This window comes from Microplitis mediator, chromosome 2 (genome assembly GCF_029852145.1).
Source record: "Microplitis mediator isolate UGA2020A chromosome 2, iyMicMedi2.1, whole genome shotgun sequence".
In the NCBI taxonomy this organism is placed as follows: Eukaryota; Metazoa; Arthropoda; class Insecta; order Hymenoptera; family Braconidae; genus Microplitis; species Microplitis mediator.
In genome coordinates this window covers 1,983,825-2,003,259 of record NC_079970.1, presented here as the reverse complement: position 1 = coordinate 2,003,259, position 19,435 = coordinate 1,983,825, and the positions used below count along the sequence as shown (strand labels likewise).

The window sequence follows — 19,435 nt, the reverse complement described above, 5'->3', positions numbered from 1 at the left end:
TTTTATTTATTTATTTTTAAACCAAAAACGTCGCCGATTGTCGGCTAAGTTCACGCTCATCAAAATTTCAATTTATCGATTGATTAATTAAAAACTTTCCCATTAGTGTTAGATATTTAATTAAGAAGACAAATTATATTTATCTAGACTTCAGCACATGTAAGGTAGAAGTAGCATTTGTGGCCTGCTTCATTTTTTGACATTTAATACTTTATTTTAATTAATGAAAAAGTATAATGTGAATGTAGCTGACCATTGTAAATTTAAAAAATTTTCAAATAAGCGAATTAAATTTAAATTTAGAAGTTAAAAAAATGCACATTTATAGAATTTTAAAATCATTATGTGCATTTTTTTTAGTTATTTAATTTGTTTATTTGTAATTTAAAATTTATCTTATGTTTGCTACATTCACTCATAAAGTATAAAATTAAATTTCCATTTTGATAGTGAGACAAAAGTATCTTTGATCACATTTTTAAAATTGATTGTCATTGCGTCTTTTAAAAATGATCTTATTAAAATTCTTCAAGTGTCCAAAACTGGACCTAAAGTGGCCAAAACAAAAACGGTACCTCTACCCCTGCCCTTTTTAAATCTGATGTTACTTTGCTTGACATACCAGGATGGGAAAAGTAACAGTTTATTTTTAAAAACTGTACTTATGTAAAACTTAAACAAATAAAAATACTCTTCCATAATATTGTAATCATGTGATATAAAAAAACGAGTTGTCACCCGCCTGAGTTTCTGAAACCATTTTAAATGAATTATTTAAATATTTAAAAAAAAGACGATAAAAAAAACATATTTTTCTCTCACATTCTCATCTTTATTACATTTACTAAACAATACGAGTTTTAAATTACATTAGACAAAACATTCAAATTTTTTAGCATTTATAGTTTGAGATATTGTTTGAGTATTTTTTTTTTTCCCAGTGATTACATTTAGCAATTAATTATATTATTAATTATACTCATGTCTCTTTTCTTCTTATTAATTCTGTTTCCTCTCAAAATTTGTTTTATTTGTGATTATTTCTGTTTTACAACAATAATTATGATTAAATATATATTAATGTACGTTAAAAGACAAAATAAGCAAATTAATAAAATATACAATACAATACAATGTAATATTAAATCACAATTTTAATTTATACAAAAGTTATAGACATGATTGCTATTATTATTTTCTTCTATTATTGCTTTTGTAAAATAATAATAAAACTAAAAAAAATTATAACATTGCGACAATTATATTAATAAAAATAATTAATTCGTACTTGGTAAATTATTAATTAATTAATTGTGTAATTATACTGATTAATGCTAGTCTATTGACAAGATATTTTTTTCCCTACAATCTGCATGACCATTTAAATATTATAATTAATAAAATAAATTTAATTAATTATCTTTTTGGTACGGATCATAATAATGGAATCGGGCACCGCTAAAATTGTACCAAGACAATTAAATAATTACATTATTAATTATTATTAATACAAGGCATCCTATGACTAAAAATATTATGAGTGTGAATGTGGCTGACAGGTGGCAATTTTTCAAATTTTTGAATAAACAAATGAAATGTAAGTGGAATTAAAATTTTAAAATGCGTATTTACATCAACAAAAAATCAGTACGCGCATTTTTTTAAATTTCATTATTTTAAAATTTGTAAATTGTCTCGTCTGCTACATTCACATCCATAAAATATGATCCTGAAATTAGCAGACAACAATTTTTGAATTTTCTTTCGACAATTTAATTTAAAGAAAAACTAAAAATATGCACATGTAGAAAATTAAATAAATTATGTGTACAATATTTAGAAAAAAATTTATTTTTTTAATTTATCATTTTTGAAAAAATCAAAAATTGATTAGACCTCAGCTAATTTATGATAGTAAAGTCAGCGGACATCTGACAATTTTTGAAACTTTGAAATAATAAATTAAAATGTTTGTAAAATAAAAATAAAAAAATTCATGTGTAGAAAATTCAAAAATCAGTACATGGATTTTTTAAAATTTAATTAAAAAATTGAATGTCTGCTACATTTACACTCAAAGTTGATTTCAGTACCATAAAAAATTAACTTGACATTTCATTTAAAAAATAAAAAATAACGGTAAAAGTTTTACAACTGTCAAGATTTAAATATTTTATACAATTATTAATTCTTGTCACTTCATTATTAAACTTTAAAAACTATTTATATAATACGTGATTTATCTCATTAACTAGTTTTATAAAATGAGTGTATAAATATTTTAAATAATGAGTAATTACAATACAACGTAATATAAATAATAAAATAATAATAATTATTAATTAATAGTCAATAATAATAATTTTAAAAAAAGCGTATCAAGTGGTCATTGTTAGATGATTAAAAGACATTTTATCTAAGTGATAATTAGTGCAATTGAATATTACAAAGAGCTCTGTCATGATTAAGTTACATTTGACATTGTGCGAAGATTAAGATTGGTGCCCTAGTACAGAGTAAGACTTAGAAACAGTATTTCTTGTTAAAATTATTTATAATCCATTATTATTATTTAATATTCATTTTAAATATCTTGTGCTTTTTTATTATCTTATATTTATATATGAACACAAAATTATTACGTTATTTATAACGTATGTTTGTAAACATTATTGATTAATAATTAATTATTAATAAAATGACAATTTATTTTTCAAAGATAAATAACTTTTGATTAAATAATTTAATTATTTATCATGAGTAATTTATATATTAGTTATTTATTCATTAATAATAATAATAATTATGAGAAAAAAATAATTGATCGGCTTCAAGTAACAACTTATCGGGAGTTGAAAGAAGCATTAGGTACAAGTGGTGAATTATTAAATGTTATTATATACTATTGTTATTATCTAGTTATTTATTTATAACGTATACGTTTTTTTGTGCTAATGTTTATATATTTTTTTTTAATTATTATTATTATTATATAGTAATAATGAGCGTGAATGCAGCAGACATCAGACAAATTTAAAATTATAAATAAAAAATTCACTTATTAATTTAAAAATTTTTTAAAATTTTATTTCATTAATTATTTACTCTAATTATTAATAATTTTAAATTTGTCTGATGCCTACTGCATTTACACTCATTATTAATAATAAAAAAAATAGATAGAAATAGAAATGTAAAGTATGAGTGATAAGTACGCTAGTAATTGCAGTAATAAAATTGTGTGCTTACGTCATGTAATGAAATTTAAAAAAAAATTTTGTATTATTGATTAATAAAGAAGAGTAGAAATAAAAGTTAATGGAAATACTGTCCACTGAACACTGGAAGCACTTTAATACCGGATAAATAAATAAAATTTTATTTATATTTTATGTGCTGGGATTTTATTTTTAAAAATATTTATGTAAAAAAAAATGTATAAAAATTTTATTCTTTACTCTTTAACTTTAGATAATTAAATGCGAATAAAAAATATAAAATAAAAGTTATAAAAAGTAATAGTAAAGGTCACGGCAGCTGATAAAATACGATATCATTTGAACACAAGCGTTAGAAAAAATTAAAAAAAGTAATGAGACATCGACGTCCTTAGTAGCAAACTTACTAACTCCTTTTTAAAATTTTACTCACAAAAAAAAGAACCAGCTATTTTTTTCGACTAAAAAAATACATTTAGACATGCAAAATATATAGAGAGAGAAGAACTAGTTGAGAATTTAATATTCTCTACTAATGTGCATAAAAAAATTATTCGCTTTAATTTTTCTAAGATTGGTCTCTTAAAATTTTTTTTTTTGAGACAACGGTTTACGTGCAACAACTTTTACAACTTATACATTATAAATAAATGCATACCGAGCTCATACCTTAAGGCAAAATACCCAATTATTAGTGTCTTTAAAAGTCATAAATATTTTTACAATTTATAATGCAACCTTAAGAAATGCATTTCTAGTTTATAATACAAAAGATTGGACGAAAAAAAATTTGTGACGTCTCTAAAAACTTGAGAGTTCATAAACATTCAATTAGTCATATAAAAGTCTCTATACTTATAGAAACATAAAACATAGAACAAGAAAATGGGTTAAAAAAATTTATTTATCACTCATATTCATGTAAAATATATGACAATTGCTAACAAAAAACTGAAAAATTTCGAGTTTAGAGGTTTCCTAATGAGGACGTTCCTATTCGTTTTTAAAACCGATAAAAAGAAAATGATTTCAGTCAATTTCTACGTAAGCGGTAACAATAAAAAGAGATGTGATGATAAAATAAAGCGAGTTATTTTGTTATCTATACTCCTAACTATACAAATGGCATTTATAAGTCTCAATGAAATTAGTCTTATCGGTATACATTATTTTAAATATTTAAAACTAAACCAGCGTCATACGCGGTAAATTGTTTTTAAATATTTAATTTTTTGTCTATCTCAGCAATTAAATTACCAACTTTCAGCTATAATATTATATTTAAAAATTGCTGAGTCAACATATTTTAGCTTATTAAATTTTACTTAATAATAATAACAATAACAATACTAATATTTGTTATCATTATTAATTATTTAATTTAATTTAATATTTTGCTATAAAAAACAACCAGAACAAAAATTTGAACCACACCAATGGCAGTTATAATACATTGCACGCAAATTCAGCATATACGAGTCAATAAATATATAATTTCTCGTTCTGCTTACTAATTTTATTTAATATTTTTTTTTTTTACCCATGGCAGTTTAGTATCTCATTTATCTCAGTCAATTGTGATGCAATTAATTATTTCTTTCCTAATAATAATAATAATTATAATATTAATAGTAATTATAGTAAATCACTAGTAAATAATTAGTGATGTATTGAAATAAAAAATATAAACAAATAAAAAGGAGCTGAGGTTGTCTTTTCTTAAGAAGACTTGATCTAAATGCAAGTCTCCAAGACAAGACGACCTTGAGTTGTATCTCAGAAAGCTTCAACGAAGCTCGCCGGAAATAGTCCAGTGCGTCCAGTGCGCTGCTGAGTACCTTTGTACCATCCGTCATCACGTTTTTTGTGAACGTAAATAATATCACCGATTCTCAGCTCCAGCTCGAATTCGCTGTTCGGCGGATAAGGTACGATGCAACGGAATCTGTTTACACGTTCTCTGTATAAACATTAAAGTTTTAAATAATATTTAAGCAAATTTAACAGGTAAATAAACTTTGATTAATTATACACTGACAGTAAAGTCACGCAAAGTCAAAGCTAAAGACTCAAAGTTACCGTTCACGCATCGTCGGCTGCTGTTTGCTCTGCTTTCCCATTCCAGCATCCAGGGAGTTGCTTTTGCGATGATGATTCGCTGCTATTACTCCAGCTTCTCCAGATCTATCAAAATTTATTTTTACTTCAATTCAATTAAAGTAAAAAAACAAAAAAAAAATATGTTGTTTTGTTTACTAATTAAATAAAATATCAGCAACTACATGCACAAGTGCTTTTAAATGCAATCAGAGCACAAGCTCGTTACATGCAAGCATTCAAAATAAATATTATTTATTTATTATTGACGGTGACCTCTCTTTACATCTCAGTAAAAATATATCAGGTGAAATATCTCAGTGACTAATATCTCGATGTAAAATTTTCATGCATCCTTGGCTTGCTCATGGAAATATTTTATCATGAGATGTTTTTGCTGAGATTTTTTTGTCTGAGACGTAATTTCTGAGATCAAATGAGGGGGAGAGATTATTGACAAATAAATAATAAGGGACCGTTCATAAAATACGTTCGCATTTATGGAGGAGGACGGGGTCTCACTTACAGTTACGATAGAAAGTCATTCGTTTCATATTCGTATTTATATAAATATTTCTATGTATATATTTCCGTCATGATGGGGGGGGGGGGGTTATAATTTATGACGCAAATTGATAGGAGGGTTGCAGAAAATGTCATAGCGTGACGAAGTGGGGGAGTCTAAAAAGATACAATTTTGCGTGACGTATTTTATGAACGGCCCCTCGTTTGCTCCAAGTTTAGATATTTTTTTAAGCAAATCTGCGAGCGCTAACTAACCTCGGTAGAAAGGTAATAGGCAATGAGGGCCGTTCCTTAGGTTTAGCTCTTTGTGATGTCGTCAATGTTCCTTGGACAGTTCCTGGATGTAAGCGCTGCTGATTACTGGGACTCGTTCTTTCTTGACTTGACCCGACTTCTAACAACTGACTCGGGCATGATCCCGATCTATTTTTTTTATATTTAAATATGATAGATACATACGTATATTTCCTGATGGCTCGCGTAGCTGTTAGGCAGCTGCGTTAGTCGTATTAATTAATTAATTGAAAAAAAAAAACTAACATGGCTCTTGATTATAATTATAAAATTGTGATTTAAAAAAACGAAAAAATTAAACACTGAACAACGTGCTGAATATTTTTTCTAACGTTTAATACAAGCGCTATTATGTAAAGCTAATACGACAAACTTTTAGTGATTGTAGTAATTAAAAGAAAGTCATTCATACCGTACGTGTACGGCGTCTGAAGAAGCCACAAAGTTTCCATCCTCAAAGACTGGATTGTCCATTGAGTAAGTCGCGGGAGGTGGAGATTTTGATTTTTTTATGTTTGTTAAACGGCGCATTAGTGAAACACCTTTTTCTTTCTTTTCTTTTGGCTAAAAAAGGTGATTTTTAATATTAATATTTTGATGGTTAATGAGAAAAAAAAATAACTACGATTTTGAACCTTTGCTTTTTCGCTGGACTTGGAAGCGGTGGGAGTTGTGGCTGCAGCAGCGGCGGCGGAAACTGAAACATTAGGAGGCGGTGTTACACCACCGGTTACTCTGAGAGTATTGCTTGGACTTCGATTAATGTCGGAGCTTGTAGTCGCCGGTGAGATCACATTTGATGGTGGCGATAGCATTGTTTTGCCTGGTGAAGCTTTAAAGACAATCAAGATTAATCCAAGTGTTTATTTTTATTAATTATAAAATATAAAAAAAAAATATTACGTAGTAGCCTTACCAATATTAGATGACATCACAGCACTGTGACTACGGCCAAGTGGATTGGCAGCAGCTTGCTCAGCAAGCCGTGGAGGGCTTTGTCCTTGTCCCTGACCGTGCCAAGATGCTGATACAGCTGGTGAAGGACTTACTGCACGTGGTGGTAACTCTGGAGGTGGAAGAGAACGAGGACTGTACGGCTGTGCTGTTGCACCTTTGTTCTTAGTATAGCTGATAGTCATTCGTGAATCATTTGTTGCCTGGGCAGTTGTCAGGGTCGCAGTCTGATGTGTCGTCGTTAAAGTAACTCGACAAATTCCCCGTTGACATTTAGCAGGTGTAACATAATTACCCGGAAAAACTCCACACTTTTGTGTACGATTTGATGTACCCTTGAACCAGCCGTCTTGACAACGTTCAGTCACCATATAAATACCTCCTTTACGTAACTCGAGTTCGTCAGCTTTCTGAGGTTTGTATGGATAGAGAGCAACATAGGCAGCTGGTAAATTTGTCGTAGAATTAGCAATAGGTAAACTTGAAGAGGGTTGAGAGAGGACAAGATCACTGCTGCCACTCCTACGATGACGTAAATTGTGTTCTTGAGTTCCTGTGGTTGGTTGTGACGGAGCGAATGTCTCAGTGGTATTTGCAGCATTATTACTACTTCCGCAGAGATTTTGTTCAGTTGCCGGTGGACTTAAAATTTCAGCGCTGTGTCTGTGATGAGGATGTGGATGGTGTCCAGTATTAACAGCCGTAAAACTGTGACGTTTAGCGTTGTGTCTACCGCCGACAGCTGGTGGGGAAGTGGCCGGACTACTGGGACTGCTTGGTGCGGTACTAGAGCTGCTTGAGGTCGTCGAACTATTTGGTGTATTTGGAGTAGTGGTAGTGGAGCTGCCGCCAGAGGAAACTGTTGAGCTCGAATCGGACACAGGCAGCACAGCCGCTGGTGCCGTTTGTGGCCGCTGAGGTTGACTGCTGGTCGTCTGGACATTTCTCGTATGGTCTGTTGGTATCAGCGGTGTTGTTTCTTCATTCGTTGGAGTCGGCGGTGCAACTCTCGACGGCCCTGGCTGCACATTTGTCGACAACTTCATCAGAGCTCGTGCAACACTATTTAACTCAACAAAAGCCAGCGGGAAAATTCCAATACGATCCAGCAATTTTCCTTCTGCCCAATTCTCGTCGACTCTTCGTATTACACTAATTACTTCACCCTTAAACGGAAATAATTTTCAATGTTAATATCCACTACTAGATTAATAAAAAAATAATAAAAATTAAATTACTTTGTTGAACGTAAGGCATCCGTCCTCTTCATCATTAGTCATTCTAAAATCGTACAAGGCTTTACACTGTGGAACATGCGGCGGCAAAGGAGTCATCACCTAATAATTAAAAATTAAAAATAATTATTTATTACTTGGAAATAAAATGACACATAAATAAAATTATATGAGGTCATTACCTGGACATAAGAGAGCGGAAACACGCCATGATTATTTCCACACTCACCAAAATACCAATTATTATCAATTTTCTTTCTTAAAATCACAATATCTCCCTTTTTAAAGCTCAAATCTCTGAAAAAATATTTATAAATAACTAAATATACAAAAAAGACCTTACAAATATTTAAAAATAAAATAATTACCCCGGGACTTTTGAGATGTAATCATAAATAGCCCGGCCGTAGGGTTGGTTATGAAGGTGCACCTGCTTAGCGGAAGCATTTGCGTGTCTTGCTGGATCAGCTGCAAGGACAACTGGTGCCATGGTCGTGGTGACAGCAGCGGGCGTTGGTGTCACCTGATGACCGCCAAAAAGTCTCTGCGGTCCTGTTGTTGTTCGAGCATAGGGTTTAGCACTTTTTGGAGTCGCATTTCTCATACCCTCCAGTATCCTCATCAACAAAACATTGGGCGGCAAATCGTCCACCTTTGCATCCACCAGCACGCGGCATTCTGGACACCTCAGTTCCCGATGCGTGCTGACTATTTCCTCGAGGCATTTTTTGCAGAAGGTATGCTGACATGGCAGGACTTTGCTCGAGGTGTCCAACCTCTCAAGACAAACGGAGCACTCCAGCAGATCATTCAACATGCACTCGTCCATCTTGATAGTTTATTTTTACTTTATTGTCAACACTCTACTATCTACAGTGTCTATATCTAAAATTTTATACTTTTTCTATCAGATTATTGAATTTAGTTAATAAATTTATTGTCTAACGTCATAATTTATTATACTGTTAATTTAAAAAGGTAATTTCGTCATGTGTGATGTCAAGTGATTAGTAATTATCAATATCTATTTATAATTATACTGTCTATAATATATTTATAATTCATAATAATAAAACTAGGCACTAGCAGTAAATCTCACTTTATTTAAACACTTTTCTCTAGTTCCTCGAACCTCGTCGCACTATCACTCTCTCATCACTTTCGCTGCATGGACACGGGGGCGGTCGTTAAACTAAACCAAGAAAAAAAAACTCATACCCATGGCGCTGTATCTTAAAACCCCCACGAGGCTGTAATTATTTTTCAACTCTTTTCCAATAAATCTTCACCTCCACCCTCAAGTCATCACAGCCGAAACTTTATCATCTTGATGAACCAACGATTTAACTTTTCAGTCTCAGATCCAAATACCGGAGCAACTAAAAAAAAACTACTTGTCTATATTACTGTTAGCAACGACGACCAACGCACTGTCAGCGCGACAACATAAATTGCGGCACGAGCAGTATCATATTTCTCTCATTACACAATTTAATAATAATATTATCATAGTAACAATAGATAATCAATAATCTCCTCCATGTGCTCGATGACATTATCATGCGACTTTGAGAGTGCCCGGGGACTAGTGATAACACACACACATCACAGATTTAATTTTATCAAATCAATCACGCTCCGCCATTTCCGGTTATATACTTTTTTTATTTTATCTTCCCCTTCCTCTCTCACACACTGTCCTCTAGAATACTTTATTAACCATCTGAGTACTCATGTAAGTGTACAGAACTCGCGGCGACATCTTATTGGTCCTTCAAACACTGGCGCTCGCACAACGGGCATTTGAATTTTTCCCGCTCCGTAACAGTACTGGCGGCAAAATTCAAATTTCAAATTATTAATACTCCGATAACTACAAGAAAATAAATAATGTTATGTCAATTATTTATTTTATTTCTACAAGACAAATATTAAATTTTTCCCGCTCGGTAACAATACTGGCGGCAAAAATTCAAATTTCAAATTACCAATACTCCGATAACTAGAAGAAAATAAATAATATTATGTCAATTATTTATTTTATTTCCACGAAACAAATATTGAATTTAACAATACATAAATATATATACATATATATAATAGAAAACAAATAAACAAAAGGAGTTATCGCGTCGCAGAATAACAAAAGAGTACCAGTATTATTGAACGTGTCAATAAAAGTAAAGACAAGAGTTAGACAGCATCATCACTCCGTACCCCCAGTACTGATCTACACAACACTCTGGTGGACAAAAAGTGCAAGTGATAAAAGAGAGCGAATGACGTCACCGTGAGGAAAGACAACGCGGGGGTGTCGGTGTGTGTGTCAATTCTGTCAGCCAAATAAAAGAGCACAGTCGCACACAAGAGCTTTAAATATGTGGTGGTATCAGCAGCGGAGTGGGAGTGAACGTTGTATTAGACAGTTGTGTGTATAGTCCGTGTCTACGTGTCGTTTAATAACGTTGTCGTTGGTTGGCTGAGTCAATACTCCTGTCTCCTTCTTGGTTGGTGACAACCGTAGACTACCAGCCAGTCGTAGGCATTGGCGCGGACGCGTGTTAGTCATAGAGTGTGTCCGGGATTTGTGTCAGTTGTACTGGATACACGGGCTGTCAGATATTTAAAGAGTGTGTGTGCAGAAGCATACACATAAAAGGACACCACACAATCTAGCAGAGGTATAGTGTGTGCCTGTGTGCGTAAGACACTGCGGTCCCGAAGGTAGATAAAAGCGAGCAAGTCGAGGCCGTGGCCAGTGCTAGTGCGAATTTACCGAAGGTCGAGGGTGGACGTAGTATCGTTTTGCCAGTGTGTTAGTAGTGGCCCCATCGTTGCATTCGTCAGTTTGTTCCTTATTCAGCCAGTGGATCTGCTGGCAAGTTAACTTTAGTATTAAGTACGCACAAGTTTATTACTTGGTACTGATCAACGCCAAGGAGTCTACAATAATTTAAATTCAAAAATAATATAAAGAACAAGCGGGATTATTTAACATCTACCTGATATACGGTCCATGTGATCTAGTGACTATTAAAATGCTCATCAAGGAATTGTGAGTGACTTATTAATATTATTTTATTTTTTGTTACGTTAAATTATTTTTTAAGTACCGCGTCTTTGTTACTCTATTTAACTCAAACTCAACTTGTACACTTACTACGTGTCTTAGTCATGCTGTGAGAAAATTATTAAGACAGAGAAAGATATATATAGTATGTGTAGAGATTGATTTAAAAAAAGGATTTATCGTGTGACGATACTTCCGGGCACGTTCCGTCAAACACGTATACCGCACCGAGACTTGCCTCTTTACACGTTGATTTATTTTTTTACCTACTAATTACCGCATCATTATTATTATTTTAGGAACTAATCGTGTACCTTATTGCTAATCTTTAATGGATAGCGTGTATATGAGGGGTTGGCCTTCATCACCCCCTCGTTCTGCTTCCCCATTCTGCCACTGGTGGCCTAAAAAGAAATTTATTTTACATACGATTTTTTTTGTCCTTTACGTCAACTCATCTAGTGGAGATCTAGGGTTGCTAAGACGAGAGATTCACCTCAATAATGGAGAAAAATATATTTACACCGTTAAAATGGTGGTTAAAATGACATGACGATAGAATGGAGGTGTAGGTTGGCCGAAAAATATTAAACATCCTCGTAAATATCCTTATGATGCGGAGGTATCGATTTTTAGTTTTACTCACGATTAGAATTCGCGCCCGGCGATCTGCCAACGTGACTTAGAGTTATCACTTGACGTTAGAGCACGTCGTGGAGGACGACGTCAACCGGGTGCTTGTGATTAGGGAGCAAGGTCGTTAAGTAAAACTTCTCCGGAGACTCCACTCTGTGGGCACACTTGAGTTTTTTATTTTAATATTAATTATCACTGAGTGTGAGTTAAATTAGGCACATCCATCATTTATTTATAATCTTATCTTATTTATAAATTAAAAATACATTATTTATTTATTGTTATTATTATTTTTTTCTGTTACAGCCGTGTCACCCTGCCACTTACTGTTGAAGAGGTATGTCACGAAATACCTGATCCTAGTCTGCTATTAAACCATATTGATGTATATTTAAATTGATGATACACCTGACATTTAGTAAAAAATATGAAACAATTAATATAATAATTGTCCTCTCGGTGACACTGCATTAATTGCTTGCTAATTACTGTCTATTATATTTTTTCTAAATGCAGCGTAATCTGAGTGATTATTAAATAATCAGGCTATAAAAATTCAATGTCATGTTTTATCAGCACTTTGTTTATTTTAAATAAAATTTAAGTCAAAAAAATTTTTTTAGTATTACATTACAATAATAATGTGTAATTTTTTTTAGTACCAAGTGGCTCAACTGTACTCTGTAGCAGAGGCAAGTAAAAATAACACAGGCGGCGGGGAAGGTATCGAGGTATTAAAGAATGAACCGTTCACGGACTACCCACTGTTGGGAGGTAAATATTCCTCGGGACAATACACCTACAAGATTTATCATCTAGCCAGTAAAGTACCAGCGTACATACGCGTCCTTTTACCAAAGAACTCGTTGGAAATCCACGAGGAGGCATGGAATGCTTATCCATACTGCAAAACAGTAATCAGTGTTAGTATTTATTCGTCATATCTATTAATACATATATATTTTATCACGTGGATTATATGCTTCAATAATTTATTTAATGCCCGCAGAATCCTGGATACATGAAAGATAATTTTTTTATCATGATTGAGTCATTTCATATTGCAGACACTGGCAATCAGAGCAACGTAAGATTCAAAGATTAGTCGAGTTGCAAATATTTTAGTGTAATTTTAAAATTTTTATTTTTAAATCTGCAGGTCCATGAACTACCACCAGAAAAATTAAAAATACGTGAAGTGGTACACATAGACATCGCCCATGATCCGATAGCCAGTGCGGACTACAAGGAGGATGAGGATCCGACGAAATTTAAGTCTGAAAAAACGGGCCGAGGACCGCTAGTCAGCAAAGACTGGAAGAACAACGTGTCTCCTGTAATGACGTGTTACAAACTCGTGACATGTGAGTTCAAATGGTTTGGGTTGCAAACACGAGTCGAGAGCTTCATCCAGAAAGCTGAGAGACGTCTCTTTACCAACTTCCATCGGCAGGTATTCTGCTGGACAGACCGCTGGTACGGACTCACGATGGAAGACATTCGAGCGATTGAAGACAACACCAAGGAAGAACTCGATAGGGTAAAATTTACTACTCAATACTTAATATTTTTAAGTTTTATTTTTACCACTAAATCTTTGTACTGTAGATTAAAATTTTAAAAACTTTTATTTCAATTTCAGCAAAGACACGAAGGAGAAGTACGCGGTATGCGAGCTGATGAATGAACCCACGGTCGAAGTGTCTAGCTACTTTTAAATAATTTTAAATTTATTTTCCCTATCTTCAATATATTAGACACCGAGAGAATGATTTAAAAGAAATTTGAGACAAAGAGCACAAGAGAGAGAGAGAGAAAGAAAGTGAGAGAGCGAGAGAGAATAAATAAATAAAAAAATTGTAAAAAAAATTAATATCTTAACGAATGTATTACTATTAATAATTGTTCGGTCCACCACAAAGTGATCCCTTTCACACGAGACAGTTTTCCTCAAAAAACTTTTATTTAGATTTATAAATCTATATATTTAAATATAAATATTTATCAGTGTCTAATAACAATTACTTATATTTTAATTTATTTACAACTTACGAAAATATTAAAAGAAAAATAATTAATAATAATAAAACTAAACGTATTAGATAAATGTATTTACAGTCAATGATTAATATTAATTCAAATAATAATTGTGTAATGTAACGTAACTATACGTGAGAAAAAACAAATAAGACGTAATGATTAATTACATATGAACGTTTGATCAATACTTCTATGAATAATAAGAGTTTAAATGATAAATAAATACAATACACATCCACGTACACAAAAGTTGACTTTTAAATTTAAAATGTCGATACAAATATAGATAATTTAATAATAACAATAATAATAATTATTAATTAATTGATAGTGTAGAGTAGTTAGTAATAGTTATGAACATTTGTTAACTGGCAATCGAGCTGATAACGAAAGAAAATTATTAGGACAAGGATGTTAATCATCAATGATGGAATTTATTTTTTTTTAATAGTTAATTCATGTATTACTATTAACTATTTTGTATTAATGTTAATTTAAAAGTTAAACATTCATTAAATTTATACAGCTTTTTTTTAATAATATTAATTATTATTATTTATATGAAAATGTGACATGCGTTTGCTATTATTGATAATTTTGTAATGCGTATATTCTTATTTTTTTTTTTTATTTGATAAAATCAATTAAACTTAACCGGAAGTAAGCGTCTGCAGATTTATATCGCGATTTTTGTTATCGTCGATCACTTTGTTAATTAAATATTTTTTTTTTAAACGCATTGTAATTTAAAAATGAAATATTGTTTTGAAAATTAAGTGTCACGATGCAGCTCATGCTTACGTCAACGATATGAAAGTAAAAAAAATTATAAAAATGAATCATAATTAATAATAAATTGTAATGATGATAATAGTGGAAAAAAAATTTCGTTAGGATGAATTTTGAAAATTAATTATCAATTATTAATTATCACGTTTAATTGTATATCGATTGCAACAATAATAATAATAATCTTATGGTAAAATAAATTTTTCTTTGACTCGCGAGTTGCGATTTATAAATAAATCAATAAAATAAAAGATATAAATAAATTTATATCAAAGTTAAATGAATGTCGGCTGCTTTATATTTAAAATATAAATTATAATTATTCGATTTATTTACGAAAGATAATTAGAGATATTTAATAAATATTTAGATATTTAAATTTATTTCTCTATAAATGTAAATTAATCTGCGTCTGAGCGTGAGTTTATTACGAACGCGGGTATTATGTAAAGTTTTAAAGAATAAAAGATTTAAGAAAATAAATAAACAAACAAACAAACAAAACAAACTTATGGAATAGAGTAAAGAGTTTTAACAAAGAGATGTGTTGGGGTTTTATGAAAATTATTATGATAAAAAATTAAATAAGAGCAAGACGTTGTACATATATATAATAATAATAGTAAAAAAATTACTGAAAGATTAAAGAAGAAGATAAATAAGAAGCAACAATGAAATTCAAAGGGATTTAAATATATGATAATGATAATGGAGATGATGATGATGATGCGTGCGTTAATTAGCTTCGTTTGCATTCCGATGAGAGAGTACTTGCTACCAATATATATACAATTGAATACATTACGATCTCTGTGAATTTAATCACTAATTACTAATTACTATTACTGTTATTAATTATCTAGTTTATTATTTTAAATTATAATTATTTAAGCCGATTAATGCTTGTATTATTAGCGGAGGATTATCTTAAACCGGTCTAAGAAATTTAATAAAATAATTAAAGTAATGTAGTTAATTACCCGTGTAAAAAAAGTTTATTCTAAACTTCAAGAAGTGACACAACGACAAACTTTTTTTAAACTTCTGACAATACAAAGAAAACATTGACTTGTTACTAAAAAAATTTTTTTAGACTCTTGTAAACTTTTTTTGATTCTCCATTTAAAATGATAAATTTTATCATTTTTTTTAGTGCGAATTACGGTCAGTAAAAACTGATTTTAAACTTTTTTTTTACTATTAAGGGCCAGTTTTACAAATGGGGTTTCTTTTTACCCGGGCTTAAATTAATATTGCTGGGATATCGAAACATTTATGATATATAAATATATCAGCAATAATTAAAACCCGGTTTGAAAAACTGCCCCTGTCATTTATTTATTTTTCCTTTGAATTTTCAAAAGTTTAAAAATTTTTAAAAAAAGTTAATCGTCGTCTCACGTTTTGAAGTCTAGAATATTCAAATTTTTCAAAAATTTTTTTGGAATACTGCATTCAGTATTTAAAGTTAAAGAAAAGGTAAAAAGTAGATCGTAATTGTCATCTGCACAACAAAATATTATTCTAAAAAAAAAATAACTGTAGTAATAAAAGTTGAAATCTGTAACAGGTATCTCTCTCTGAATTAAATTATTTTTCTCTAGATAAATGTAAGTCAATACCAATTTTATTTAATGGATTAAAATTTTTTTCTCGTCAGTTGTAATTCATGTTGATAAAATGTTTAAACAGATAAATGGGTAGAGTTTAAAAATAGTCAGAGATAAATAATTAATTGATCAATTGAATTGAATTGAAGAAAAGGCTTGTGCTTACACGATAGCAAAATAAATAATTCGTCAAAAGTCGTTATAAAAAAAAAAGTTAATAAATAAAATGTGATCGTTACTATTTTATTGAATTTCACTGTGCGCAATAAGTCTATTTGTGTCCTAGTAATTAACTCATTAATTAATTTAGCAAAAATTAATCTGTTCTTAATTAAATTGAGGTAAAAAAAAATTACAATTGAATTGAAATAAATATTATTAATTAATAAATAATAAATTAAAGAGTTATAATTGTGGTCCGTGTTCACCACAATGCTGCCAAAGCTCCGACGATTTAATCCTTATAAAATGTATGTAAATGTACATACATGTGTACAATTAAATATAAAATAGGATATACAATGTCAAAGTCACGTGATCGTGAGGCTAATAAAATTCAAGAGTATCTATAGCAAATCACAAAGTGTTTATTGATTCCTTAAAATCTTTTAATATCATATATATAATATATATAAAAACATCTCGATTTATTTATAGTCTTCCTTTTCCCTTTTCCATTTTTTTTCTTCATACCATAAATGTATACATATATTTGTATATATAAAAAAAATATTTATAAACGTCACTTATAACTTAAAATTGCATTGATCGATATATAGATTTAAAAATTTTTTAAATCTCAGTATAAAAAATATCTTCATTTCATAAATTTTTTTTCTTAATCAATATCATAAAAATATGTATCAAGGCTGTGGGTCTTAAAAAATATAAATTTGAGATTCTTATCAACCAGAGACTCCGTATTCTTTGACGATATTACCAGCAATGACAAGTCGCTGAATTTCAGAAGTCCCTTCATAAATTTCAGTGATCCTGGCATCTCTGTAATGACGTTCTGCCGGCATATCAGACACGTAACCCATGCCACCGAGAATTTGAATGCACTGATGCGAGCAGAAAGTCGCGGCCTCGGAAGCTGCTAATTTAGCCATCGCGGCTTCTTTGGTAAATGGTTTACTGGTGTCTTTGAGATGAGCAGCTCGCCATGTCAATAATCTCGCGCTTTCAAGTCTTAATGCCATGTCGGCGATTTTTTGTTGGATTGCCTGTAATTTGACTATCGGATTACCAAATGCCATACGTTTGCTTGAGTACTCGACGGCACAGTCAAGTGAAGCTTGAGCGATTCCAAGTGCTTGGCTTGCAATTCCAATTCTCCCGGCATCAAGAGACATCATGGCTATTTTGAAACCCATACCGGGTTCACCAAGAATATTTTCTGGTGGTACTAGACAGTCTTCAAACATCAATGAACAAGTACTGCTTGCACGAATGCCCAGTTTATCTTCTTTCTTACCAATCTCCAGACCTTTTGTTGGTGAATCGACAATTATTGCACTGATTCCTTTGTGTTTTTTTGATTTATCAGTTGTAGCAAACAGTACAATACCGTTAGCTTCATTGGCGTTAGTGATCCAGCACTTGGTTCCATTGATTCGGTAGCCATCAGCTTCTTTTTTAGCAACTGTCGATGCTGCACCAGCATCAGAACCATTTCCAGGCTCACTCAGTGCGAAACATCCTACTTTAGTACCGTCTGTAAATGGTGTTACGTATTTTTCTTTCTGCTTTTCAGTACCAAACTTCTCGATCGGACCCAAATACAATGAATTATTTACGCTCATAATTACACCAGCGCTGGCACATCCGCGAGATACTTCTTCCATGGCAATCACGTAGGCCATGTAATCCAAACCAGTGCCTCCAAGAGATTCTGATGTCGCTATCGACATTAATCCCAGCTCTCCCATCTTTTTTATCTGCTCCGCTGGATATTTGTGCTCTTTGTCAAGTTGTCCCGCAATCGGTTTCAACTCAGCTTCCGCAAAATCTCTAAATTTTTTTTAACAATCACAAATTTACAGCAAGAATAATAAATTTTCATTTGATTTTAAAATAATTCGTTTACCTCACGGTTTTTTGAAGCATGCGATGAGTTTCTGGTAGACTTGCTATTGAAGCGATACATCTTCTGTCAGTACGTAATTTATTTATCGTCCTAAGACCTGTTATCAAATAAATTTAAATTTTGCTAAATAAATTACACAAGAAGCAAATAAATTTAATGCTAATGAGGATGATACTGAACTATGCCGAGGTCTGATGACTTTTTGAATTTATTTCAAAACGATAAATTATAAAAAAAAATATTTAAAAAATTGCACTTGTAGTTTTTTAAATTTTCTACACATGCATATTTTTAGTTTTCTTTTTTTTTGTAATTAATTTGTTAAAAAACAGATCCAAAAATTTTTAATAGTCTGTTAATTTATGAGTGCGAATGCAGCAGACATTAGACAAATTTTAAATTATTAATAAATAGAGTAAATAATTAATGAAATAAAATTTTTGAAATATCCGCGTTTAAAAAATTTAAAAATTTAGAAGTGCATTTTTTATAAATATTATTTTTTAAATTATTTACTCCATTTACTTATAATTTTAAATTTGATGTCTGCTACATTTACACTCATATTAATTTCAGAATCATCAGTAAGTGAAATGTAATAACGAAATGGAATAAATAAATAACTTACCAAAAATTCTTAAGCTGTTCATAATTACAATTAAAATTCAACTCGTAATATTTGCCTTCAATACATTTAATTATCTTTTACTTTATTTTTATCCAGTATGTTTGTGTGTCGTTCCAAAGATCAAAATTGATACTCGTAACATCATCTGTGAGAAAATATATCAACTCGAACGTGGTCTGAAAATTTAAATAAATAAATTCTTACAAAAAGATGGCGGAAGTTTTAAGATTCAATTCAAATTATAAATACC

The 19,435-nt window shown here is 30.9% G+C and overlaps 3 protein-coding genes across 5 annotated transcripts; 1 reads left to right on the top strand and 2 right to left on the bottom strand.

Annotated features, from left to right (window-relative positions):
- Nucleotides 1–3,135: 3,135 nt before the first annotated feature.
- Nucleotides 3,136–10,174, bottom strand: LOC130662876 (E3 ubiquitin-protein ligase SH3RF3). 3 transcript variants are annotated; one of them, XM_057461818.1, is made up of 9 exons: nucleotides 8,692–10,169; nucleotides 8,506–8,620; nucleotides 8,327–8,425; nucleotides 7,051–8,254; nucleotides 6,770–6,966; nucleotides 6,547–6,698; nucleotides 6,096–6,263; nucleotides 5,298–5,402; nucleotides 3,136–5,178 (listed from the first exon to the last, which is right to left on the bottom strand). In XM_057461818.1, exons 1-9 carry the CDS (start codon nucleotides 9,150–9,152, stop codon nucleotides 4,995–4,997), a joined length of 2,685 nt encoding a protein of 894 aa, XP_057317801.1. In that variant the 5' UTR covers nucleotides 9,153–10,169; the 3' UTR covers nucleotides 3,136–4,994. The 3 variants fall into 3 exon arrangements, with proteins under 3 accessions (XP_057317801.1, XP_057317802.1, XP_057317803.1); XM_057461819.1 differs by lacking the exon at nucleotides 6,096–6,263 and having other exon boundaries at nucleotides 8,692–10,170; XM_057461820.1 differs by lacking the exon at nucleotides 3,136–5,178 and having other exon boundaries at nucleotides 5,293–5,421; nucleotides 8,692–10,174.
- Nucleotides 10,175–10,998: 824 nt separating this feature from the next.
- LOC130662887 (phosphatidylinositol transfer protein alpha isoform) lies at nucleotides 10,999–13,870 on the top strand. The gene is made up of 6 exons (XM_057461837.1): nucleotides 10,999–11,378; nucleotides 12,336–12,366; nucleotides 12,689–12,952; nucleotides 13,039–13,116; nucleotides 13,189–13,569; nucleotides 13,672–13,870. The coding sequence occupies exons 1-6, from the start codon at nucleotides 11,362–11,364 to the stop codon at nucleotides 13,714–13,716; spliced, it is 816 nt and encodes a 271-aa protein (XP_057317820.1). The 5' UTR covers nucleotides 10,999–11,361; the 3' UTR covers nucleotides 13,717–13,870.
- Nucleotides 13,871–14,866: 996 nt separating this feature from the next.
- On the bottom strand, nucleotides 14,867–19,343 carry LOC130662880 (short-chain specific acyl-CoA dehydrogenase, mitochondrial). Its single transcript, XM_057461824.1, has 3 exons — nucleotides 19,186–19,343; nucleotides 18,558–18,654; nucleotides 14,867–18,481 (listed from the first exon to the last, which is right to left on the bottom strand). The coding sequence occupies exons 1-3, from the start codon at nucleotides 19,205–19,207 to the stop codon at nucleotides 17,374–17,376; spliced, it is 1,227 nt and encodes a 408-aa protein (XP_057317807.1). The 5' UTR covers nucleotides 19,208–19,343; the 3' UTR covers nucleotides 14,867–17,373.
- Nucleotides 19,344–19,435: the final 92 nt, after the last annotated feature.

Bases quoted from the DNA above. Each gene is read 5' to 3' on its own strand.
- LOC130662876 (XM_057461818.1), bottom strand. From the start codon at position 9,152: ATGGACGAGTGCATGTTGAATGATCTGCTGGAGTGCTCCGTTTGTCTT. The intron at 6,699-6,769 runs GTTCAAAATCGT...CACCTTTTTTAG, and splicing joins AGTCCAGCGAAAAAGCAAAG to CCAAAAGAAAAGAAAGAAAA. The intron at 5,179-5,297 runs GTAACTTTGAGT...ATGTTTATACAG, and splicing joins CAGCCGACGATGCGTGAACG to AGAACGTGTAAACAGATTCC.
- LOC130662887 (XM_057461837.1), top strand. The intron at 13,117-13,188 runs GTAAGATTCAAA...TTAAATCTGCAG, and splicing joins ACACTGGCAATCAGAGCAAC to GTCCATGAACTACCACCAGA. The intron at 13,570-13,671 runs GTAAAATTTACT...TTTCAATTTCAG, and splicing joins CCAAGGAAGAACTCGATAGG to CAAAGACACGAAGGAGAAGT.
- LOC130662880 (XM_057461824.1), bottom strand. From the start codon at position 19,207: ATGAACAGCTTAAGAATTTTTG. The intron at 18,655-19,185 runs GTAAGTTATTTA...ATTTGATAACAG, and splicing joins GAACAGCTTAAGAATTTTTG to GTCTTAGGACGATAAATAAA. The intron at 18,482-18,557 runs GTAAACGAATTA...AAAAAAATTTAG, and splicing joins ATGCTTCAAAAAACCGTGAG to AGATTTTGCGGAAGCTGAGT.